Consider the following 27,762-nt stretch of genomic DNA (forward strand, 5'->3'; position numbering starts at 1 on the left):
CAAGAGAGGACGTTGACGAGGCATAACGGCCTGAAGGAGTCGAGGAGACACTTGGGTCGACGTCAGTTTGTTTTCATTTTCTTCTTCTAATATGAACTTCCAACCTCTGTAGTGTAGTTGGATGCATACTAGCTGACGGTGCGAGGGTTTATAGGTACGAATCCCGGGTAAGGTATGTGTGTAAAAATTTTGAATGCAGAAATTTGAGTGTTAACATTATTAAAAAAAAATCGAAAAAATAATAAATTGATCTATGGCTGTTGGCACAAGCTGTAGGACACTCAACACATTAAAAATCCTGATAGAATGTGCAGTCATTTTGCTATCTCTGAATTTGAGCGAATCTATTTGAAATTCGTGATTTAAGTACACTCAAAACATAATTTTCTTAAACGAAATTGTTTCTTCAAGTAATATCATGGCTAAACATTAAATTAAGGCCAAATTTTAAACTGTCATAATATTTTGTTGGCATTTATTTATTTGAATTGTATTTGCGTTTTGCGGGAACTGAAAGAAGTATTTGTGTATTTAATTTATTAATTATAACAGGGTTTTCATATTCTTACGGTCTATTTTTTTATTTAGTAGTGATCAAAGAAAGACCGTTTATTTGTCTAAATCAACGAATATTAGCCCTTTAAAATTGAAACAGTCATGAAGAAATGAATATAGTAAACACAAAGTTTATACTTAAAAATAATGACAAAAAAAATATTGTGTTTATTAAATATCTTGCAAAAGCGGGTTTGGAAATTTAGGTTAGTGCTGGGAATATTATTTATTTATTTATTTTTTCTGAAATGTTTTTCAATTAACATCTAAGAATCTAAGAGGTTGTGATACTTCAAGTAGTTTTCCAGTAATTGATAATATTAAAGTTGTTAGGTTAGATATATTAAAAATAGTGTATAAACGTTAAAATTGTTAGGTTAGGTTACTGACGTTTAAAGTACTTTAAAATTGTATGAACAGTTGATTAGGTTAACCTACTCTCACTATATAATAGTATTTGTGTTATGTAACCTACCAAACCACATTTAAAAAGTTAACTAATTGAAATAGCATACCCTTTTAGAGAAATATTTTAAAACATGTAAAAAAAAAAATTGGAATTTTTCTTTTTTCTTTTCAGAAAAGTGGTTTTTCTTTAGAATTACCGTAAACCAAAGTGAGATGTAGATTTGTACAAGGTTGTGGAGAAAGTTAGTTGCTTTAGGAGAAATACTTGTCTTTGGTGATTTGGAGTATGGAGAGAAGTTACAAGGGTATGAAATCTCTCAAAAGGGCTTTTTTTTTTTTTTTTTCCAGTATGGTTTTTATGACATTCTGTACTTGTGATGTGGATTTGAAGCAAATGAGGGAATATTAATAGTAAATTGACAAAATTTCTGTAAATAATTTGTGGTAGCAATTTTTATAATTTTTGTTTTAATACTGTGATCAGATGTTCTAACATTTACCCATGGTGGGGACACATGTGCTGTATGAGTTTGTTTGCAGTCCTGTGATCGAGCAGGTGGTGGAAAGAAAGACTGTTGATGCTGAACAGGGTTGGCAAGGGGGTGGGAGAAAACTTTCTGCAGAAAGGGACTTACAGGGAAAGGAGAGACTACAGGAGGAAGCTTCAAAGGGTTTTGAGAAGACCAGAAAGAGGGATACATTCTTACTTGAGGTGAAAGTGATAGTAGCAAAAGGGGCGTAGGAATTAAATTGAGGTGAAATGCCCTTGCCACTAGGCTGATGCCCAATTCCAAGATATTTCAATTTCATGATCTCTTGTCTTTCTAATGGTAGGTATTTTTATGATTTGTACCAAGTACATCATAAATTAAATATAAAAATGAATTAGTATGTTATTTTTTAATGAATGTTGTGTATTTTTGTTTTAATTTTAATTATCTGTTTTGTTAAAGCCATGCCTGTGACATATAAAGGAGCCATTCAGAAGAAGACACGGAGACGGCGTATCATACCAAAGGTTTTAAGGAAAGAATTGGAGAAATGTGATGTGCCACTATTTGAATGTTTGACTATCAATCAAATAAAGAAATTAAAAATAGCTGCTGCTCAGAATCAGTGCAAGGAATGTGCTGGGAAAAGCTGGAAGAAAGAAAACCAACCACCAAGAGTGAAGTTTAAAGAGACACTTAATAACTACAAGAAATCTCCATTTTTTCACCCAAGCTCAGCCAACTCTACTTTTGATAAAATTCTGAAAGGGACACTGTAAGTTTAAGTTTTTGTAATCTAGCATTCAGTGAATGTTGAAAGTCATAGTTTTTGGAATCAAGTGAAATAAGCTAACTAAATAATTTTGATTGGCATCCCATTTTTTTTTATTTTTTATTTTTGCTGAAGGGGGTATTAAAATATTGCAAGTAGGTTTTACTTGTGAAGGTTTGGTTGAAGAGTTGTGGTTTCTAGAAATTAAGGTGAATAATGGTAACTAAATTGAAAGGTTAGTTAGGTTAGGTGAGCTAAATAAATAATACATAAATTATATTTTTAATAAAGATTCAACATGTTATTAACTTAGGTAACCCTATCAGTCCTTCATTTATTTATTATTCCAATTGGGTAATTTATGGATAAACGTGATTCTACTACGGTCAAAGTTTTGTAACATGTACTCAAGTTAATTCCTCGATCTCGATGGCATGATATTGTATACATTAATCCTGTCGTACGTGATGCTTGCTGTTTTAATTTAGTGCATCAAAAGATCCTGGACTTGACAAACTTGTGATCAAACAATGAATTATGATCGTAAGTTGAATACAAAAAATTAAATTCCACAAGACTTGACATAATTTGTTTGTATTGTGATATTTTTGTTATGTCCAGGACCTTTTGACGTACTAAATTAAACATCAAAGCATCATGTTCCATAAGATAATGCCATCAGGATCAAGGGATAAACTCTGATACGTGATATGGAACATTTACCTCTACTACCTTCCCAGGTAAAAAAACACTTGTAATATTTCAATGCCCTTCAGAAAAAAAAGTATTGTTTTTATATCCCAATAACATTTATTTCAATAATTTACTCTGTAAGTTCCACAAAGCAGTGACCTTCTACATTTACCTAGCATGGTTTTAGTTTAAATTAGTTGCAGAGACTGTAACTAAATTTACTATACTGGCATCTAAATAAATAATTATATTTAGAATCAAATCGTGAGCAAGCATTTTGACTTGGACAACTTTTCAGTTGTTTACTCTTTTTTTTTATTAGCTACTGGCTTCCTCGTTTCCACCACGGTCCCTGGTTTGATTCCAGACACCATCAGCTATGGTATAAATTTAATGGCTGTACTCTGAGAAAAAAAAATATTTTTTTTTTGAAGAATGGTATTTTTGCATAGCTGTTACTAATGTTGCTTAATAATAAATTCCTCTAAGGTTTTTTTTTATTGGTTACTGGCTTGTAAGAAACTAAATTGCCTAGTGAGAAGAATTATGAAATCACAAAAATTGTGTGATAAAATTCATTAAAAAACAGAGAAAAGATGGGTAAATGGAAAAGTGCTCAATCTCTCCGCAGAGAAAAATCTTCACAGATTATTTATAAGTTAAGAAGAGAAAAATTAAAAGAGCAAGGTTGAGCAATGGTAAAACATTGGACTCTCATTCTAGAGAATCCATGTTTGAATCCTGATTCAGCATTTTGATTTCGACTTTCCACAGTTTCTCAAAATCTTTCCAGGCAAAGGTTGGGATATTTTATTAGTATAGGCCATGACAGATTTCAGTCCCAAAATTCCCAGTTAATCTGATTGTGCGTAATCAACTCTAATGCTCTTGCTGTCTATGATATGTTAGCCGTAGAAGATGATATTAAAAAAAAATGGAGGATTATCTTAAAATAAAGTCTACCAAATGCTGTGTGATTATGTTGTAGATAGATAAGTAAGTTAGTGTGCTCCAAGAAGCAATATGATGGAAATATGTAATTGATAAAACCCTATGATTAAAATTTCTTTATTTCCTTTTAAAATTATTTTTCTACTCAAGTTATATTTTGTGAAATGGTTCAGTATTTGTTTTTAGAGCTTATATCAAATTGCAAATGTTTTCTTTTTTATTTCTTAGAAATAACACGTAGAGAGCTTTTCAGATTTATTCCCTTTTTATTATTACTCCCTTTCCTTGACTTTCAATAATTAATAATGTTTTTATGTAATATTTAACATTATTGTAACGTACTATCTTAAATTAATTTATGCATCAGCAGAAGTGCTCAGGCTTACATTTGACTAGACTCCATGGAATAATTGTACAAATGGTGGCAATAAAATAACACATTAAAACAAATGCACAAGAAAGTCACTTATTATGGACTCTGTATAAATTCTTATCAAATATCATGCATCCGTTAGTGTTAGTATGTAAGCGTGATGCACCATGAATTCAGTGACATATTCAAAAGTTAGTGCAATATCACACTCTTTCTGCCGCTCTTGCTTCTTCTCTACACTTCCGTCTGTTCTCAGGTGTGCTGGCTGGGGTGGAAATGATAAGAAAATTGAATTTTTCGTACAAAAATGGTTTCTGTTCATTTTGTGCTTAATGCAGGCCAGCTTATGGTAATTATCTAGATTAGTGGCTAATCCAGAAGGACTTTGAAAAACACCATTTGCAGAATTTTTTTTTCTCAAGTAAAATCTGCCATATAGGCAATTACTTAGAGCATTTTGGGATAAATGGTTTGACAGCCATTTCTGTTGACAGCAGCTGAACATTCAACTGAAACATGACCTATGATAGGCTTGTTCCCTTGACTACATTTTAGGACAAAAAAATTAATGTTTCAAATTCTTCTTCAAATGAAATATAACTTTCAGTGTTCAGATTTACAGGCGTGCTCTACAGCTCTGTCAGTAACCAATCTTTGCTGTTTGTGATGCGAGGATGTGGCTTTTTTTTTTATGTTGGAACTAAAGTAGTTGAAAGTTTTAGCAGCACAAATTATTTTACAAATGCATGTTGGTATAAGGTAATACTGCAGAGAAAAGGGTTCTGGGAAATAAGAAATTATCACAAAAGTGAAATATTAGTTGAGCTACATTAATGGGTACTTGTTCCTTATAACGTATTCAAGTTATCCATTGATCCTGAAGGCACAATTGTGTATATATTGATCCCATGGTACATGATGTTTGCTGTGTAAGTTTAGTACATCAAAATATCCCGGTCAAACAAAAACTTGAATATCACAATATAAATAATTGTCAGATCTAATGGAAATTTTTCCATTCAAAATCATAATTCATTGTTTTATGACAAGTTTTTGTTACATCCTTCCAGGACCCTTTGGCATACTAAATTAAAATAGCAAGCATCATGTACCACAGGATCAATGTCTACAGGATTGTGACACCAGAATCAAGGAATAAACATGGTACATGACAGAACTTTTACCTTTTTTTTTAATTTTAATTGTTTTGGTTAAAAAAAATTTAAATTTTACATAACATGTTGGTTTTTAGTATATTTGTGGACTCTCATATAATTTTAACAATATGAGCATGAATTAAAAAAAAAAAGTTTTCTGCTAAATTACCCCATTTTACCCTTCTTATGACTGTTTAGTCACTTATTAAATACATATATATATATAATGTTATTGCCTTTACCTAAATAACTTTACAGATAAGGTCCCCCACCTACCTGGGCACACATATGGTTTGCAGAGCTTCAGAAGAAACACTAAGTGACATGAAAACTTCTCAAGATAGCAGAATGGTGTCTGTACAATAAGCATTTAAGAATACGCTGAGGACGGATGAGTAATTCTGTTTCCGGATTAAATTTTAAAACTGTATTTTTAGAAAAGTGAAAAATTGTAAAACACCCATTTTCAGTGTAATTGTTAAGCATGAAACACCTGGTATAGATTCTTGAAAGCACTTAAGGGACTTTCATTACACATTTATCTTAATTTCTCTGCTGTTACGGTTACTGCTAAAATATTATAGTTGCCTTATGCATGACGAGAAGACTGCACGCCAGTTCCGAACTATGCTTTTAGAGGCTACAACATTAGAAACACAGTGTGTCACACTTATCATCACCTCACTGACACAAGTACACCCCTGACTAGGCAGGCCACTTAGTTATGTGCCTTATTTTCCAGAAGCTGCTACTCTGCAAAATTACTGATTATGAAATGTTTTTAATTTATTGTTGCAGGCTGCAGCCATTGCGTGTAGTAAATGGGGAGCCAACTGCCTCCAGCATTACAAGCTCTAGTGGTGATTCCCAAAGGTTTGGCTCTGCCCACCGATATTTCACACGTAAGTAAAATATCTGCAGTGGGTCAGCACACTGACTTGTTGAAGAAGGTCAGCTGTTGGTTAAAAATGATTATGACCAATTAGTATGCAAAATGTTAAAAAAATTTTTCAACCGTTAAAGGAATAGCTTATCTCACTTCTCACGCATTCCCTGGATCAGTGGAATATTTATTATTGTAATTAGTTTTCTGTTAATCTGTGTTAGTATTGATCACTTTCTTACTTGGCATCTTCTTTGACTTATCTTACTGCTGTATCTGTACAATGTGATATGGCACTCCTTAGAGCATGCGCTACTGCTCATGGCTGTCTTTCTGGCATCTATTAGCCCTCCATACAGTGTGTCTGATGTGTCTTAGTTGTCACAGCACTTATATCATCAACATTCTCCCATATTCTGCCAGAGCCTTCATAGCTTTTCAGAAGTGTCCCTGAAATATTTTCACGGTATCTTTGGAGGTATCCTCTGTGACATTATTTTATAGCATTCCACACATCTGTACAACTCCGGACAAGTCTCATTAGCTCATGATATGCATTCTCCTCTTTCTCTCTTACGACAGCATGCATGCTGACAAGACCAGAATCCCTGATATTTTGGGTGTTACAGATTGCTGGTAAAGGATGTTTCTCTTGCATCTGGTGTCTCTTGTAGTTCGATGTCAGATTTTGGTGAGAGTATTTTACTCTGAGACGCTCTTAGCATTGGGGAGTAGGTTGCCTTTGCCAAAATTAAAATAGTTTGCAGTATCAGGGGAATAATAGCTCATGTTCATCTTATGTTCCTTGCTACCAGATTTTGTTTCTAGTTCAGGTTGGGGTGTGCAAGGGGAGCCCAAATTATTTAATTTTTATCTCTGAATTTTGATCATTGGGAATCAATCCACCACAATATTCTGAACATTTAATTGTTTTGCTCTCCTTAATGGATTCTGTACAGATTCTTTTTAAACATCATGATTCTATCTCTGATTTTTTGTTCTTCCAACCAAGCAATGTAGACCGCCCAACATTTAATTCTCACACTATTTCATTCACGTTATCACCTTTTTCCAGTCTTTTCAAAGCATCTAATTTCAGTTCCATTGAAATGGACACTTGCTTCCTTTTTTTTCTCTGACATGATTCTAATCCACTCGTCTACTAAAAATAAACTAATGTAATTAAATAAATAAACTAACTATTCTCCGTTCACTCTTAGCTGAGTTTTGAAATAAACAAACACCATCGTATCACTGCACCACGTCAGGAAGTGATAGGCTGAATTCATCTTGCGCGCCAAGCACTAGTTGCAACACACACTTCAGTACAGTCGGTGCTAATAAAATAATGGAGAAGTAATATAACAGAAAGCACCGTAGCATTTTGTTCAGCGTAGGTGGTTCATTTGCGAAGAAAAAACTATGCACTTTACGCCTAATAGCCGTCTTCACAAAATCATCACAAGTTTTGATAACAGAATACTCACGTTTCCTTTTCTTCCCGGGAGTTGTTAATGTCCCAGTGTCCTGTAATTCTTTTCTGCACGAAGCACACTGCTCTTTGAAACACCCGTAAATTCCGCAGTTAAACTCACGATATCGTTCACACGACAATCCGGATATTTGTCTGAAAATGTTTTAAAAACATTCAATACAATAGTTTTCTGTGCACTTTTCAAAGGCTTTCCTGTTCTGTGCTTTACAAAACTCGGTCCGGCGTCAGCCATAACAAACCGTGCGCGCGCAAATCCGAAATACAACTGTTGCACCGGGCATCAACTGTACACTGTACACACGGCGTCTGCTAACATAATTGTAAGTAAATACTTGCTGACACATTAAACTGTATTGGATATTAATGGTGAAACGCTATAATGCTATATAACAACAATTGTTTTAAAAAAGGCAGTGTAAACATATTTACAAAGGGTACGTAACCAAGGAACTATTTCTTGCGCACAAATAATGTGTGCTGCGGCTGGCAGCCAATGAAAATGTTTGTTTACAAGAGGCTTTGTTTATTCCAAAACTCAGGTAAGAGTGAACGAAGAATAGTATAGCATACTGAAATCAACTTCAAAACACAATCGATCATGTTCACCTCCAATGCTAAACTGAGCAGGCACAAGAGAAAGCTGAAGGTTAGGGATGCACGCGTGGAAACAGTGAGTTAACAATAGCGAGCTACCTGGAGAACAATAGGCGCCCGGGCCATTGACCTGTGACAGTCTTAAGGTGCGCACTAGATCGACTCTTCGCCCGCCTCGGCTTGTTCCGCCGTTCTTTAAAGTCAAAATACCTGTAATCTAAGCCACTGCTGACACTGTCGAGTTACACGGACTGTCGAGTTAGTGAGGTTTTACTGTATATAATTGCATTTGATTTTGTGATTGTAACATTTTTGAATAAAGAGAGCATCAAATAAAGTTCTGCAATCAGAAAAGAGTGTCAAAGATGGATTTGGAAAATTCTTAGCATTAATTATTTTAATTTGTTTACTCTGTATACTTTCTATTTTATCTATTAGTAGTCTTTATGTTATTCCAGATGATTGAGTGATGTTCCAGTTTAGTTCTTATTAATGCAAAATAAAGTGAAAGGATTGAATCACTATTAGCAAGTCAACGATACACCATACCGGTCTGTGCAGATTGAAGGAGCACCGACGTGTTGTCATCAATGTCCAAACACCAAGATGGCGGCAGTAGCCCCTCCCCTTGCCAAAAGTTAAAACATAAGATAGTGTCTGGATAGCCCTAGTATATAAATTGTATTCAAAACATTTTAAAATAAAATAAAAATTAAAAAAAAAGTTCATTTGAACTGAGCTGTGCTTCAAAGCAAGAACATGTAACTAGTTCAAGGTCAAAGACCTACATGATTATTAGACCCTGATGTAGGGATAATTATGTGTTATGTGTTTGAATTCTCAGTAACAACAAAATTCATCGGGATACAATGAATATCAGCAATCATGTTAATTGAACATTATTTTATTTCATTATCTTTTCTTTCAAATTCTTTCTTTACTTTTTCTACAAGGCATAAGTACCAAATCCTTTAGGTACAAAGATATTAAAGCATTACAAGAAAATGTTACAAATCTATGTTATCACAGAAATCAATTTAAAGGCATCAGCCAAATGCAGTACACAAAAAAACAAATTCTATTACATTCAATTAAGAAAAAAACACTGATTTTCACCAATTCTTAAGTGACACAATTACTCGTTAAATCACGAATTTCTAGCATTATAAGAAAACAAGCTAAAACCATACAATTCCAGTAATAAGTTATTTAGCTCTTGCCCAATGCTATACACAATTGAATAACCTCAAACTATAACAAGATTGCAAAATTAATAAAACGTATTATTGCAAACTCAGACTAGAGCACAATTTCCTATCAGGCTATTGTATACTCGCAAGCTTTTGCAATAAACTGTACTGGACTTTACTGCCTAACACTAGATATCCATTTAATAACAGCAATCCTCAAACAATTAATTACCCAAGTTTCCAAAAAGCCAAACAAGGTTACAAGTACAAAGAAATTTAACCAATAAAAACTGTAATTAAAGAGCTTCACAAAAAAGATGTACAAACAAGTGAATGTACACAGCTACGCAACTTGGCCTTGTTAAAACTGCTGATATAAATGTTTAAATATGCAGTATGAAAGACGTCTTCTAGCCTGCTACACATGGTATCAAGTAGCATACACACTATTGGCCCTACACTTACTCACAGTTTAACCATTACTCTTGGTTTGAAAAACCTGACCAGAATTCAAAACTAGATTTATCAAATGTCATTGACATACATAAGCAAAAAATACATTAAAGACAAGTAGCATATTACAAACCCGTATTTTATGCTGAACGAATCAAAGTAAAGTCGCTGGTAACCCGGACGAGTGCCCTTGGACCTCTGTCTCTCATTTACAAACAGCCAAGTTAATAACATAATCCCAATAGAAAAATAAATTATGGTAGACAGAAATTTTGATGGGCAATCCAAAACTGCATTTTGAATGAGGTGAGAAGATTACATTTACATCAAGTACATGCAGCCCACACACCCATGAACCCCGAACGGTTCAAAACAATATTCAAAGCTCTAAATATTCTTATCACTTTGGTCAGGTGTTACTAGTAGAAGATACTAACAAAGCTGATGAACACACAATGAACACTTCAGCGTGAAGGGGAAGGGATTTAAGGGAAAGGAAAGGAGGGGAAATGGTCACATTACCATGGGGAAGGGGAAAGAAATGGTCTTTCACTGGTAGTGACATTAAGAACCGGCGGTAGATCCAAATGTTCGCTAAGCACCCCGTACCGCCAGATTGACGTAAGTAGGATAAAAAAATTTAGGTACTTTATTGCATCAGAATGGCATGAACTAGCCATAACTCTTTAGAAGTGCATACACATTTGTGGTATTAATGATTTTTGTGATGGTCAACAGGTAGACAAGCTTTGGTGAATCAGAACAGTTGTTCTGGGAGCAGCAACTCGGAATGGTCCATGTTGTTCCGATCACCCAAGAATGCATCTCCCGACTGGATACCCAGCACACCTCTCGCCAGCACCACGAACGCCAAGGGAAAGCTGTCCCTAGCATGTCGAAACCTTGGTTGCTCTGCTGTACTGTCTAAGAACAAAGTGTTAGATCAATTGCCTGCAGTTGCAAGTCAGCCAACCATTCAGATCACTAGCACTCCCATTGTAAACTCGGTTTTTGAAACTGACATGTTTTTAGTTTCTCCATTGAGTGTTGGGAAGAAGTATGAGTTCCTAAATAGTGAGATGAAAGAGCATACAAATGACAGAGGTAATACATACACATCTCAAGAAGAAAACAAATTTGTGCCTGAAATGGAAGAAACACCCACATCTGGTCAGAGAATAGAGAATGTGTGTGGCCCAAGAATCTACAGCATGCCTGAAATAGTCAGCATGTCCATTAGCAGAAACTTAAACATTGCCGAACATAATGGAGAAACATTTGGACAAGAAAACATCAGTGCCATCACTGAAAGCTTGGGAACAGCTGAGAGTGTTCCAAATCCGAATAATAACAAGAATGCTGAACAAAACCATATCTGTGAATGTGCTGAGCATGTATCTTGTGAAGAAATTTTAAACTTGGAGAGTAGTTGTTCCATGCACAGTGTTTATTCTGAAGGAGCTGAACCACAATGTGGGCAACAGATACCAAAAAATTCCACAATCGAGTTATGTGATGACGAGAGTTCTCACATTTTCCAAACCTCTAACTCAGAAGTACTTTTCCTAGGATTTGCGCAGCAGATTCATAAAAGTTTGTCTGAACACCTTCCTATCAATGAATGTCCCAGTTCCATGCAATCTAAGAAATCTGAAGGAACTGTAGAAGAGGATGGTGAACAAACGTTTAGAAGTTTATCACCAGGGCTTCACACTAATTTGACAAGTCGAAGTCCAGTTGTGTATGATACTTACAAAGTCAGCGAACCTGATTATACTCATGTCTCGAGGGTGTCTGAGGAAAAAGAAGTTGAAACAAGTGTGATAGACATGCCGACATGCGCTGATGTGACCGCGGAATTATCATTACTGTTTGAAGGGAGACTCTCATTGTCACCACTTTTAGGTAAGAACGATGTGTCCACGTGTGCAGCATCTCTTTCGGAGCGTTCAACAAGTACTCGGAACTCCTGCGGAAATAATTTCTCTGAAGGAACATCACTACCTTCTGACTTGCAGCGGATTAGTTGCGTGCCTGTTGGTTACTCTTCTCTAGACACGCAGCAAATGACAGATGGCACCAGCACTGCATTAAGTGGTGGTCGTGCTCTGTCAGCAACCACCACTCTTGCAGATTCTTGCAAGACATCATCTGTGGTCCCTTCAGTATGCACACTAAGCATCAGTTCACAAAGCGCTGTGCTGCAAAACAGGCTTAGCACCGAGTGTCACCGAATGGAATTTTCAAGTAAGTTTGAAACCTCAAAGTTAGTTATTTGTTCTAGATAAGAATGGTAATGCTAGGGATGTGGATTGCATAGCTGTAAAATGAGCAGTTAATGAGTGAACTAAGTAGTATAGTAAGGCACTCATGCAGATTAAAATTGGTAAGCAGAGAAAGCACATTGCCTAAAGGCTTAATATCAGTGTGAAGAGAATTATATTTTTCTCAAGTTTGATTTCATAATTGACACAATTTGAATCATGCTAATATAATAAAAACTATAAAGAAAATAAGATACTCTTAAGTGATGAGATCTATTCATTTGGAAATTAAAATTAATAATATTTAAATGATAAAGTTATGCACAAAGGCATAAGAACTGGGACCTCTAAGGTTATAGTGGGTCCAAATTGCTTGGTGGGTAACAACTTGGTGTTCGTAAATTCCATTATGCTTCACCTTTAATGATTACTAAGAACCGTTTAGTATTACAGAATTTCCGTGATTATTACTGATTTAGTGGTCCTGTTAAGAAAAATGGCGAGTTATTTTATTGAGAAAACAGAAACTTATTTACATGACAGAAATATTGTATCAGAATTTGTACGATAAATCACATACAATCAGTTTATTATTGGCTGCATATAACTTACGCATGACAGCAGTTTTTGTAAAAACCATTTCAACTTGCTAAAATAAATTCACCTCCAGAGAGATTCAAATATCTCATCGTAAATATAAATCATACTAGGTAATTTTTTACTGTGTTAATTATTTTGTAGTGTGTAGTATTTGGCATAGATTTTATCACATTGACTTCATATGTGTTTTGCTGCATGCATAAATATGATTACTAATGAGTGTGCTTGGAAGTTGGCAGCACTGAATATCAAATCAGAAATTGCGTGCTACCATTCCGAGACACAATACGTTATGTTACAGAATGGGCAGAAAGTAATGGTAAGCCACCTGAGCAGTGTACCCCCAAACACAGGCGCATACGGCCGTCTCATTACGTTGTCGTACGAGATGTGGAGCCAGGCCTCGGCGAGCTATGCAGCTCGGGCTTCCGTAGTGTGTACAGCAGCAGCCATGATGAGACTTCAGAGAACTGCGAGAGATTGTCAAGTAAGTTTAGAGGTAGGCATTACAATGGAGGATGGAAAACTTATTCACTCATTTTGTTGACATTGTATTTAGAGAGCTTGAGATCCTGCAACTTCATGTGACAGCAAGGCTATGCTTCAGTAGGTAACTTAGGAATATTATGGATAAAAAGAATAGTATACATATTATAAGAAGTGGCAAGGTATTTATGAAGTTTTAGTTTATTTTTAATTTCATTTTAATTTAGGCCTGAAACTTATATATTTCTTTTAGTAATTTATTAAAAGAACTATGCATTTAGACATGTAATTCCTTGCAACTGTTATAAATAACTGTGGCCCTTGGACCCTTTGCAATTGTGATCTTCTGATTTGACCTTTACACAAACAAAATAGCAAAAACAGGCCAGCCAACTGCATGAAATTCTTTCATTCAGGTGTAATTAGTTATGGTTCATTCCTAGATGTGCTATTTATCCCAACATAAAGTATAGGTTAAAAAGTATGACGAGGTTAAGGATGACGAGGATAAGGTTTACTCTCAACAAAATAAAAAAAATTGAGAATTCTGCAAAAATTTCACTTGTTGCAACCTCAGAATCTCTGCAAAAATCAGGAAGAAAAAATAAGGTAAATAATCAGTGTTAGTTAATTAAAATTAACTTAAATTAACAGATTTCCAAGCCCAGGATTGTATAAAACCCTTAACCAGGCATAAAAGTTAAAAATATTTAGCAGAGAAGCCACTCAAAAGTTAAGGTCTCAGATGTAGCCTGGAGAACATGTGGAGAGGGAGGATAAGGAAAATACACATAAAGAACAAGTAAAGGGAGAAAAAACCAACCGAGGTGGGATAATCGGTGTTGTGCAGCCAGGTCATGTGAGGTGTAATTAAATGCTTCAGATTGGGGGTTCCCCCATACCTTTCCTCATTTTAATCATTTAAGTATAGTGGTAGAGGAATAATTTTGACTGGAGTACTGAATCGTTAACCATTATAATGAAAAAAATAATTGTAGCCATTTTAGGCTTATATTTCATTGTCAATTTTGTATGATTGGCATGTTGAGGTCATTATATTAAGTGTCTCTTTTTCTTTCCTCCGCAGTTTCGAGTGTATCTTCGGTAGTTTCTGAGCTCAGGCATCAGAGCTTAGAGCAGGTCACGGCACGAGACTTGGTACTGGCAAAGTGCGGCCAGCAGTCGCCCATTGCTTTCTCGAAAGCCTTCACCCGATCGTAAGTGCTTGCTAGTCTGGTATGCACTAGCCATTCATTAGGAAAGGCATCTCTCCTGGAATAAAAACTATAAATATTTTTTTAAGCAAAGGTGAAATAAAATTGATACAAATTTAACTAATGAAATCCTGTATTATCAAATTAACAAAATATTTTGTTTTTCCCTGTGTGTATGTAAAAGATTACTAAAATACATATTTATTTTTTTGGCTTCAAATTTATTTCTATTTTGCTGGTTTTTATGTTGTGGAGTTGTATCAGAGTATCTGTAGTCAGCCTAGGCCAAGCAGACATCCAATTAATTTGAGGGGTTAGGCAGATACCCTAAATATTCCTGACAATAAGTAGCAATGAATGTCGGCCTGTTGGTGTGCAGTGCTGGGGTCTTGTCAGCAATTCACTAACTTTTGTGGTATCTGCTTATGTTCGATTTCACAGATTGCTTCGGGTTTGTCAGTTGCCTGGTGGAAACCTTAGCTGTGCTTTGATCTTTACTCAGAAGTGAAAGCTACTGTTCATGATATTTGCAAGGGGCTTGTACCCTCTGGGGATCGTGCCCAGATCACAGTGGTGTGAGGTCTGCATGCTAATTGCACAGCCATTGATGTCCCTGTGAATGAGATAATTGTATGTAAACATCTCTTCATCTCCTAGGGAACACATTGTCACATATCAATGGTGGTACCTCAAGGAAAATTTTACAGCGTGCAAGATCTTCACCTTAGCCATTGCTTATGAGATCATAACAAAGCCTTCGCAACAATGCAATTTTCAAGTCATAAAGTTGTTACTATAAAGTAGTTACAAAATGCCCACTAAAGCACATGTTTACACAGATTCATTTACTATATGAAGCTGTCTCTGTACTTTACAGTATTTTCAAGACATTAAAATATCATCTTTATTTCATTAACATCTGAAATTTGCAAAAAACAAAAATGTGTTATGGTGGATAAAGCATAGTCATAGTATCAGCATCAGAAAATATAGATACGCATTCCTTTACAACCTGATGCAATTAAAAATATTTGTTCAGTAATACAATTGAATATTTATTCATAATTATCTATTAGTGCTTCTTGACAGTTATTTATATTTTAAAATAATGAATTTTTTTTTATGGTAATTACCTAAATACATATTATGTTAGAAGTAATATACATGTGTTTATTAACCACATTATTTAAAAATTGCATCTACATGTTAGGACTTTATTTTTCACTTTTCAAAGTGTGATGCGAGCCAATTTTTATACAATAATAATATGCAACTGTGTTTTCCTTAGCAATATTGTTAGGCAAATGAATTAAACAACTTTGCAAGCAATAGTAGGTATGTCTTTCACTGTCATATTTTCAAGATAGTAAATATATTTTTTCTAATGTCTAGAATTGATATAAGTTGGGAAATAAGGAAATTCCAATCTCTATGTAGAAATAGCTTTTTCAAAGTAAGCTGGAATAATAACACAGCTTAGTCCTACTAAAATAATTTTCATACAGAATTATTTGAACAGTATATTTTGGTAAGCTTGCAGGTAAAATTTGGTTATGTGGGGAAAAAAAATATTTTAAAAAAGGTTTTAACCAGGTAGTTAGCTTCAAAATATCCTACCTGTACAGTATAATAATATTTTATTCTATTTTATATTACTGAAGTATTTATGTATATGTTAATTATGACTAGCATACTGGAATGAGGCTTTCATGCAAGTTCACATAAAAATTAAAAATATTTGTAAACTTTCAAAATTAATTTTTTTTTATACTGATATTGAATTAGACACCATGTTATTTAAAATGTAAGTGCCCGTTCATTGTGGCATAATGAAAACTATAACTACATAGTTTTCACATACATGGAGAGTGTTGATGCAAAGGCCTTGTATAACATTGATAGCAACATACCAACCACCTGGCAAGGCAGTCTTTTATTCACAATTACAATTTCCTAATTATTACATTTATTTTGACTGCAGTTTTAGCCAAATTAAGTTAACTTCTTAGAAATAGAACAATAGAAATAGTGTGCAAGAATTCACTTTTAAATTCTACTGATCTCTATGTCAATGAAGTGTTGTGCCACATTTAGTTAATTTCATGGTACCATTATTGTTTTTAATTCAATGAGTAAAATTTTTACAATATATTTTTGATGAAATTTTAATACTTATATTATTTTTTCAATTTGTTTTTTCTCCAGGTCTCACTACCTCTATAACACGGGCATCAGTCTGCGCAACTGTGACATGCACAGAGAGCCCACGTCAGAGTGCCTCACATACCACGCTGTACTAGCCCACGTGTGTCACTTTTATCGCCCTGCGGTCTGCACTGCTGTTTATTTTAAGTGTGCCTTACAGCACAGTCTTGCATTTCGAGATGGTTTATCACAGTTTCTTGCAGTGACAGCATGGTTCCCAACGTCTCGGGCATTTTTTTCCTCTCCCCGCCTGCCTACCGTTTTATCGCCACAATGGCGGCATTTTCCCCCCAACTCTTCCGCCCGATTTATCGTAACTTTTTCCACCACTGCTTGCGAAAGTAGTCCCGGCAGGGAGCCATTTTCACATCCCTATGCTAAACCTTTGGCCTATGTAGTAACTGTGCAGTTTCCCACTGGTCTGCTAATAATTATTTTGGAGCCTGGGATACTTTTAGTTTCAAATTGGATGTTTCACAGCCGTCAACATGCTCTGATCCATAGCTAACCGACATGATTAGAAAGTGGATTTAACTCAACCTGGACTCATCCCATGCTAAAGTTTCTCGCGCCTTTTGTTCTTCTAATCACGTATTGGTTATTAATCCAGCCCCCTCTGTATGCCAGTACTACTGTACCGAATTCATCTCTCCAATTTTCTTCTTCCAGTTTTCAATCCCCCTTCTTCGAATTTCAGCTTTCAGTTTCTACGGTTTTGGGCTTATGGTACGCTTCTCAAGTTTTTGCAGTCCACAAAACCTTCCCTTTGCTACTGGCTAGCTGCATCTAAGCAAGCAACTGAAATTATTTATACTTGCATTTAAGTTAAGAGTACTATGTAATAAATTAATGTAAGTCATCCTTCTAAAGAATCAGTAAAGGCCAGCCTATTACTTAACGATTGATTAAATTTATCTCATAGCAAAAGAGAGAAATGGACGACCCTCTAATATAGTATTATACTTTCTCTCATAAGCAAGTAAAAAAGATGTCACAAGCCTTTGGCTATTGGTCAGTAAAAAATTTCCTTCTGGCAATATTACTTTTCAGTAAAAGCAAACCCTGTTTGAGTAACAAAAGATCCACAAAGAGTTTAAAACACCAGGCTGATAAGTTAAGATGTTTTTAACATGATAATTGATAAATTATAGGAAGCGCATGCATCCTACCTTTCTTGGATTTATATGAGATAAATAACATAACATTTACAAACCAGCACATGGTGTAACTTACTTGGACTGATAATTGATAAAGAAAGCAAGGGTTGTTTTTTTCTTCAGTTAATTCATTAATACATTAATAAATTATTATACTCTCAGAGGTATGCCATTTCAGTGGTATTCAAAGTGTGGTTTATTATAAGGATAGACTTCAATGATTCAATGTTGGCGTCAGTTAATTAAACAATCAATTTAGTAATACAGTAGAACCCCGATTATCCGTGTTAATGAAGGGGACGAGTGAGTCGGATAATTGAAAATCGCGGTTAGCCGAGTCATGCTTGCCTCAAAGGTCATTAGCCCACAGATAGCCATCTGTGGACATTCGGAGATTACATATGTACACATGCTTTGTGTGCGTGTGCGTTGTTGACATAGAAGCGGACTGCTTAGTGCTGGGCAGCAGTGGTTTTTAAGTATTTCGTGTGCGGAGACGTGGGCACGCGAGTCGTTGCACCGAGGTGTGTGACTAGCCGCCCGCCAGTCCGAGGGCCCAAGACAGCTGATAGCTGCCAAGGTCACGCATTCTTTTCATCGCCCGTAAGCGACGCTGCCACACTTAGCTCATTGCTCTGTTGTCAGTAACACCATCGGGCTGGTTATTGTTTTACAGAACGACTGCCTTCAAAATTCTTTTCGAGATAAGATTTTTCATACCAGTGCATTGAGACTTGATTTGATGGTTTTGAAACGGTGTCTCTGTCTCGTATAATTCACGGTGTTTTTATCCCCCTTTATTTGTATGAATTTCAAATGTTAGATTTTTTATTTTTAGCTTGCTGAACGTGGAATTAGTGCAAAAACGGCCTATTATGACTTAGTGTTGCAGATGGGTCGGAAATCTTATAACGACCACCTCTCTATAACGACCCTAATCTCGGGAACCGTGAGGGGTCGTTATATCTATTCTCCGTTCACTCTTATCTGAGTTTTGAAATAAACAAACACCGTCGTATCACTGCGCCGCGTCAGCAAGTGATAGGCTGAATTTTCTTGCGTGCCAAGCACTAGTTGCAACACACACACTTCCGTACAGTCGGTGCTAATAAAATAACGGAGAAGTAATATAACAGGAAAATGGTTCTTCTGTCAAGCCTAGTTTTTTTTAAAAAAATTACGTCTTCTGTGATAAAATTACGCCACTTAATGGTACACCCTCCGACCTTTTCTGTTGAAACCATTCAAACAAACAAGTGTTCAAGCTGCTAAATGTGGATTCTATCATCGTCTTGCGTTTATTTAATCCACTTGAAGTGTCAGCCTGTGAAGCAAACTGAAGGATTTTTTCGCGATTTTTTATGATGTCGCGCCGTGTTGTGTTACCGTCATTAAACTCAGTCGCAAGTTTGCAATCGTTTCTCCACTCTGAAATCTTTCTATAATTTTTGTTTTGCTGTCGATGGACAGTACCACTCGCTTTCTTTTCTGTTCATTTGATGACATGATGAAATGTTGCGCTCAACACTTCCGCACAACACAACGGTATAATCCGTCGGAATGCAGATCACTTTTACAATACATAAAATTATCACCACCTTCACGCTTCAACAACGTACACTAATGGACTGTCTCCATGCGCCGGGTAATCTCTGTGGCACGGCGCCGTGCTGCGCGCGGAAGTGTACAGTCCGGTCATGCGGACGTGGAATCGCGCACCAGTGTATAATCTATTCACGTAACATGGAACACAAAAATATGTACATACGTGTGTATGTACTAGTATTTTTTTAAAAACTTTCTGTGTATATAAACATAACTGAGCCAAAGTACTTTGACCAACATACATTTTGCAAAGCATTTTAACATTTACATACATTTTGAATCATTGGTTATATGTAACTAAAAAATTGGACATGATGGACATAAATCGCGGTTAATCCGCGAATCGGGTGATCGAGTCGCGGATAATCGGGGTTCTACTGTAGGTCCGTTAGAAATCAAAGGTTCCATTTCTGTTTCGGAACAATCTTGTTTATGATATTTGATCCCAACTATGTGCTGCGACAGTTACTTTGTCTTAGTAAATATTATCTCTTTAGTTGAAAATTATAAATTAAACCATTTATAAAGATGTGTTGAACAAGTTATTTTTAAGGTAACCAAGCTGAGAGATATGAAAAAAATTAATAAAGTGACCTTGTTTCAGGTATTTAAATAAGTGCAAGAAAATAGGCGAAGGTGTGTATGGTGAAGTGTTCCTGTGTGAGAATGGTTACAAAGGCAGACAATCAGTTCTGAAAATCATTCCTATTGAAGGTGACCTAGAAGTTAATGGCGCCATGCAGAAGAAATATGAGGAGATCCTGTCGGAGATTGTCATTGCTATGTAAGTGCCAGCTGCCTTCCAGTTCATATGTTCCATGGTGTTTGTAGGCATGCTTAGGATTAGCAAGATTTCTCTGGCAGTAAAAATCACTTGTGAACATGTAGTGGAGAGATGAAAATGTCTTTTTTGATACATATTAATTTACCTTTGTGACATTTTAGTGGGCGTTCACTCTTTTTCTAGTACTTGCTTGTGATTTCGCAAATATTAAAAAAAAAAAAAAAAAAAAAAACGGTTTAGGAAAAAAATGTTCTTTAGAAAAAAATATAATTTCAAAAATTTTTTATATTTGTCTTTGGTACTTTTTAAGCTCGCACAAAGTCTGAGATGTCTGCTTGACTTTTCTAATTAGGTAGAAATAATAACATAGTTCCTGGTGTGAATTTTTATTGTTAAAATATAAAATTATTATGCATATTCAAGTTTAGTTATAATGGGATATCTTTTGTAAATATGAATTTTCTTTAAATACATTAACACTTAAATAATTTGAAAATAAGTTAAATTACGAATTTATTATGAAAAAATAATTGTCAGTCTAAAATGTTTGCTGATTTATAAATAACCTAAGAATACTGCACTAATTTAAACAAGACTTTAAGCATACAATAAAGTACTGCCTCACCTCCCCATTCCTATTCTATTTGGTAGATTTTTTTAATTTGCAGATTTAAGTTTTTGTGAAAGAAGTAAAATTATAAAACAAGACTTTCAAGATTTAAATTAATTTGCATTTCTCTAGAGTTAATATGCAGTTGTTTTGACTGTCTCACATGCAAAGTTGGCTATTTCATTTTCTCATCATTACCATTATTTAAGGGCTATTTCTGTCAATTTCAACACTATACCTCCCTTGCTTTTGTATAGTATCAATGTATCAATAGATATTCACAAAGTGTAATATAATGTGTGTAAAAAGTTGTGCAAGTGTTTGTAATTAATTATCATCACCTGTATGACTTTTTACACTCATAATATTACACTTAGTAAATATCAGTTGAAGATATTAGTGACAGGTAATGATGATAAAATGAAATAATTAACTCTGCTTGTGAGACCAAGCCTTATGCAGATAATTCTGATTGTTTTGGTTTTATGTATGTTTACGTTCATATTAGTATATAGTTCCATGTTAGTTCAGCTCAGTTTAAAATGACACACAATGATTTAAACAATTTTTGGTTACCAGCTTGCATCCACGGAGTACTGTAAGTTAAGAATAAATTTTTTTAACAAATAGTTTTTTAAAATTAATTTTAAATACTCACAAAAACTGTATAGTTTTTTGAGTTTCTGATTTACAAGCATGCATGTCATTATTTAACCATTCTTACATGTAAATTCGGCCTGGCCATATACAACCTGTCATAAGATTGTAAAGTTATAAATATCACTTGTGTATTGAGTACTGTAGACAGAAGACCAATTTTTTAAGTTTAAGGTCAAGTTTCTTCACAACTTTTTGAAACAAACAAAATACCTCAAATGACTATGCAGTATGCATGATACTATATGAAACATGATTACCGAAATAAAATACAACCTGCTTAGCAGCTTAACATACCATTCCAGTTAAAGTACGATTGTTTTCGTGTTTAGACCATTGGCATGGAGTAGCTCAAATTAGGCTCACTTGAAAGCTTATTTACTTGACTTTTGAATGTAATACTAAAGTTTGGTTTTGGCGTAATATTCAAAAAATATCTAATGGAAAATTCCAAATTCTTAAAATTAGTTTTTTTTTTTTTTTTCCCATTTTCACTCACAAAATATCTTTTTGAGATTTTTAAGGATGCATGCAGTATGGGGCATAAAGCACTGACTTGAGTAAACAACAGATTATTTAATAGCTCCTCTCTTTTTTTCCTTGTCATTATTACATTTTTACAGAATTGTGACCAAAATAAAATTCTAAACAAGGAATTGTGCCTGCTGACTCACATGTCCTAAGATTAATTTGTGGGCTCCACCGTGCAAGGAGCACGGACCCGGGAGAGACTCTTTTTCAGGGCCGTGACGTCGCCCATGTGAGGCGTGATTTTAACCCCTGTAAAGCCAATCCTAGTACTCGCTACTGGTCCACTCTCAGCGTCTGGTACGCTCTTCACCTACACAGTCGGCTCTTACGGCGTCCCACACGCCGTCACACTCAGGATGTTGAAATAAACAAATACAAATAAAATTGTACGCCCTAGTTTATTAAGTTGCTATTTCGCCTACACCTTTGTTATATTACACAATGCCCGCGGCACGAATCGGTGCACGTGAGGTGCGACCTGACCACGTGGTCACACTATAAAATTACTTAAACAGTCCCCCCGACCGAGAGAAGCCCCGAGGACTAACGTACAAAAGGATTTATGATGATTAAAGATTAAACAGAATTACTCAGCAGTGCAGGCAAGCGGTGAGGTCCCCGGGGTGCTGATGCGTCTGCTCTCGGTCGGTGCTGACAAAGGACTGGGGGGAGCTCAGGGCTCCGCTAGCCTAACATGGCGTCTTCGCGCCGAACCAATTACCGTTATTTCTATTTATGATTACGTGCCACGGGAAGCTACAGGTAAGACATGAAACACTTAATAATTAAATTACACTTAATGCATGATGAAAACTATTAACTAAAATTACAACAAATTATTATTAATGTTAACCAGTCCGGTTTCAGCGAACTTCGGTTCGCCTCATGCATGTTCGGTACGTCTTTCCGTGTTTATACTCTTACTAAATAAGAATTAATTAAAGTACATAAAAACACTCCCGGCCGATCTGCCGTCACACGCCACTTGGGGAAAAATAAGCAAAAATAAGAATTACAATGTTTATCTCTAGTTAAAGGGGTGTGGTGCACTGCTGCTACAGCGCCCTCTTGACATCCATGGCGTGCTATTCAAACACATGTCCTAAGCCCTAGCGGTGGGGAAGGATGGAGGGTGGGGTTCTGGGGTTTGTTTAGGCGGTGGCATATCGGGCTTAAAAAGGCCGCAGACCCGAACGATGTCAAACTCTAGCTTAGCTATTCATGTGAAAATGGAGGGATATGTGAGATAAACCAGTAAGACTTCCGACAACCAGGTCATGTTTACTAGCAAGAAGAAAAAGGAGGGAGACAGGTGGCGGCATAAGTAGTGTTACTGGAGTGGTTCTAAACCACTTGATAGCAGTTTTTTAATTAATTAGTCCAAAGAATTCCGGATTAAAGAACGCTCACTGTGATAGGAAGTGCATTATGAAAATTTAACGCATTATTCTTGGTATTTTTTATAATGATGAAAATACTGTTTTCAAGATAATAGTTGTTTGATGTTCAAATTGTGCCAATTTCGAAGGCCGGTTGAACCAACTTGAGACTTACACTTGAATGAATACGTACAGTATTAATTTTTGCTCAGTTGTTACCATCTTTTGAGTAGGTTGAGATAACTGGCACAAGTCTGCTGCTCCCAGAAAACAAATTCTTACTTTTTAATAAGGGCTTTCAATTTATGTCAATTTGCCCTTTGTTCGTCAGAAAACAACTTTTTTCTCTCAATCGACTGATCTGCTCTAGCACAGAATAGGGTGAACCAGGCAATTTTTTTTCCAATGCAGAAAACAAGACGCGACTTGCAAAAAGCCATGCTATGGTTGATTTTAAACAGAGGGTTAAGCACTCCCTTAAATTTGAATAAGCATCTTCAAACGGCACTCACTACAATCATTCTAAATTTACGGCTTTAAAATGTGATATTTTAAAGCTATAAAGTTTTTTTGCATTCTGTTGCAATGTTAAAATTTTCAAATAAAGAACATGATGCCATTGTGGTTTTATTTGCAGGGAATTGAGTAACTTACGAGATGGCATTGAAAATGCTACATCTTCATTTTCTGAAGTGCTACGGTGCCTGTGTGTGCAAGGACACTACCCAAAAAGACTTTTAGACCTGTGGAACCAGTATGCTGATGAGAAAAGTGAGTAACAAAAACTGGGTGCATTTCAGGAAATTTATTTTTAAAAATAGCATTATCAAACAAATTGATTTTTTACCTGTATTCATGGCAGTAATTTCAAATTCTTGTAATCTTTATGTTTATAGTATGCAAATTGTTTTTGTAATCATCATGCAGTCAACTTGAACTTCAGTATTAAGCCACGACTATGTGTATACGTATTTATATAGCTAGTACATAAAAACATTAAACATTGACAGACGTTATGTAAATCCTCTTCTTAGAAAACAATAAAATTTAAAGGTTGGTTCGTTTAGGTAGCTACATTAAAAATACCTTAAAATAGTGTGATGGGTTGGTAAGGTTAGGTTAACCACGTTAAAAATATTTCAAAATAGTATGTTTGGTAGGCTAGGTTAACTACAGTTGCAATTATGTACTGTAAATGAATAATTAGTTGGTTAGGTATTACTAATTTAAAATACATATAGGTAACTTAACCTATCCTAAGTAACACTGCACATAATTTTAGAGTATTTTTAATGTAGCTAACCCAACCAACTACTCTCAATTTCACAGTATTTTTAACGTAGCTAATCTAACTGTCCAAATAATTTTACAGTGTGGGCTTTTTTTTTATGAAGCTAACCTAACCCCCCCTGATATGACAATTGTGTGATATGTTTAATATAACAAACCTAACCACTCATTAATATGGGTAAACAACTGGTAAAACTTGAAGTATCACAACATCCTCTTATAAAAATTTTATTTTAGTTTTAATTTTTTTACTGTGCTTGACTTGCACTGACTACATTTTAAGGTACTTTGATCCAGCAGTTTTGCATTCTTGGTTGCAATGTTGAACATATCTAAGATGTCTTTTATACCTTACTTTTTTGTACGTCATGATGTTTCAATGCCACACAGAAATTTTGTCACTGCATCCTGGCACATGAAAGATTATTTTATTAGGCATTGTGAGTCAAATAACAATGATAAAAAAAAATAATAATTAATGGTATATCATTAGAGCACTGGAAATCAAAATACTTTTATACTTTCACAGACATGCAAAATTATATAAACAGAAATAATGTAGGTGGGTGACCAAAAAACTGGTCAAGAGCACTAATTGAGTGCCATCTAGTGTGTGTGAATCCCCATCTAAAAATTTACTTGTGTTTACATCCGTAACAGATTCCATAGCAAGGTGAGGAAGTTTTGAGAAATATTTTTCCATAAAGATGTTGGTAACTTCTTGTAACTTGGTCCAGTGTTGTAATTGTGCAACCTGTGGTTGTGCTTTGAACAGCAAGTGAGAACGACAGCCCTACAGTGTTCAACAGCGACCAGCTGTTCATCATCCTGGAGCTGGCTCATGCTGGGAGGGACCTCGAGGCATATGTCTTCTCGTCTGCGCACCAGGGGCTGTCAGTGTACCAGCAGGTATTGTCGCAAAGCTGTGTCATTAGCTAGATTATTAATGTGAGGATGTTATTTTAAAAGTACAAACATGGTGTCAAGTTTTAACTTCACATACACAGATATATGTTACATACATACAAAGTAAAAATACATAGTAAATAGAATTCAAGGGTAAACTTTGTTGTTTTTCCCTCCACCTCCTTTCTTTTTACCACATTTTCCTGAATCTAATGAAGAGTTTGTCTGTAGAAGTGTTCAAAGTAAATTATTTTGGTAACTAAATTTCAGCTAAATTTTTTTATTTTTCAGGTAGAAGAATATTATTTTGTTAAAAAGGAAAGGTAATTTTTTTTTTTAGGTAAATTGAAATAACTAAAAAAATAAACTGGGAATTGGGGCCATGCATGAAGAGATAAAAAAAAAACGGAGCTAGTCTTTCAGTACTCGCCAGTGATGTGTAAACGTCTAACCTCGGTAACAAGCAAATTCATGTGTACTCATGTTGAAAATAAACTTTTAATATGAAATTCGGACACCAAATTTAGTGTAGAATTCTTTAAAATAATGCTGATCATGATAAATGTACAAAAAAATTTCATTTAATAATTGTAATTTTGTGTAACAAGATAGTACTATTGATTTCTCAGGACTAGCAGAACAAGAAGTACTGAACATGTCACATGTAAATTCAACGCTGAACATATGACATTTTCCTCTTGACTGGAATATCTTTGCCTGTGTTTTTGAGGTTATACTTCTTTAGGAAATATTAGTTTGCATCAGAAATGCAATTAAATAAGTGTGAATTACACAACATAAATTTGACAGGTTGAAAGTCCAATCGCATGCATGCAGAAACTGCTATATAGCCACAAGCTGACGTCATCAAGATTGCAAATCTACATGCACCCGTGTGCATGTTTCGTGAATGTCAGGGGATGTACTAAGAATATTGGTTTCCCAAAGTATGCGTTATGGTAGTGAAACCATCCTGGTATACATTTTGTAAACTTGAATAGTCTTGATAAAATTTAATAACAACTTTAAAAATACCTATAATTTATTAGCCAGAAAAATTGTGTTGGGACGAATATGGCATCAAAAGTATTTAACATTTTGTTTGTTCTCTAGATCATTACAAACATGGCATTATCTTTTAGGTATTTTTCAAACTATAAGTTGCAGTCTAATAGATCTCAGCTTTGAACTTGATTTTTGACAAGAAATTTTATTAAAATACTGCCCATCTTGTTAAAATTCATTAAACAGTTAATACTATAAAGTCTCGCACATGTTATAAGTACTAAAATATTAACCTGAAACATTTTAAAACATAACACTAAGTATATGTTTGTATATTTGTGTTAACTTCAATGATTTAAATCAGTCAGTAAATACTGCATATAAACAAACCTTAACCTTATTGAGTGGATTAAACTATTATTGTATAATATTAATATTAAGTTATTAAAAAAAGTAAAAAAAAAAATTCTCAGTTATGAGCTTTGACCCATGTTCCTCAGGTTAACAAGCACGTGTAATACCACTGTGCCATCAGGACTATTAAGAGTTGGTGGTTGGGAGAATTTGTTTTCTTGTAATTGTTTTCTTACATTTTTTTAAAACTCGGGATTACTTTTTACAGTGACTATTTTAGTTTACCAAATATATTCCCTGATAGTTCCACTATCATAAAGTTTCATTTGTCACACAAATACATTTGGTATGTACCCTAATTTTTAAGAAAGTGACAACATATGGTTTTATGTTGCTACACGTGGGGTCTGCCACCTTTGTGTCACTTTTCCGTTCATCCACTTCCGTTCCCTTTTCATGAAATTACTCCTACCAAATGCCGTATACTGAGATTAAAGATGTTTGCACATCAATATAATTGTTTAGGCAGCATTAACAGATTACAAATACCATACTTCAGTCTCATATAATACAGTTAGTAAGTCAAAAAAGCAGACACAGTTTGCATATCCAATCTTTTTTTTATTTTGGTTTCTATTGAAGATTAGGTAAGTTGTTTATGGTCACTATTACTCTTTGAGCATAGTTACGCACCACTTTT

At 35.0% G+C, this 27,762-nt stretch overlaps 1 protein-coding gene across 5 annotated transcripts in view; it reads left to right on the plus strand.

Annotated features, from left to right (window-relative positions):
- The first annotated feature begins 337 nt into the window (after positions 1-337).
- Positions 338-27,762, plus strand: part of LOC134530636 (serine/threonine-protein kinase haspin homolog) — a 49,103-nt gene continuing 21,678 nt past the window's right edge. The window contains exons 1-9 of one of the 5 annotated variants that reach the window (XM_063365649.1): positions 338-761; positions 1,917-2,229; positions 6,199-6,302; positions 10,754-12,262; positions 13,181-13,378; positions 14,453-14,582; positions 20,151-20,330; positions 24,145-24,278; positions 25,573-25,706. In XM_063365649.1, coding sequence (XP_063221719.1) covers positions 1,919-2,229; positions 6,199-6,302; positions 10,754-12,262; positions 13,181-13,378; positions 14,453-14,582; positions 20,151-20,330; positions 24,145-24,278; positions 25,573-25,706 — 2,700 coding nt within the window. In that variant the 5' untranslated portion in view covers positions 338-761; positions 1,917-1,918. Of the gene's footprint in view, positions 762-1,916; positions 2,230-6,198; positions 6,303-10,753; positions 12,263-13,180; positions 13,379-14,452; positions 14,583-18,204; positions 18,466-19,059; positions 19,154-19,192; positions 19,714-20,150; positions 20,331-24,144; positions 24,279-25,572; positions 25,707-27,762 lie in introns of those variants that run through there. The other 4 variants (XM_063365650.1, XM_063365653.1, XM_063365652.1 and 1 more) reach the window with 4 other exon arrangements.

The sequence above is a fragment of the Bacillus rossius genome, chromosome 3, assembly GCF_032445375.1.
Source record: "Bacillus rossius redtenbacheri isolate Brsri chromosome 3, Brsri_v3, whole genome shotgun sequence".
Taxonomy (NCBI): domain Eukaryota; kingdom Metazoa; phylum Arthropoda; class Insecta; order Phasmatodea; family Bacillidae; genus Bacillus; species Bacillus rossius.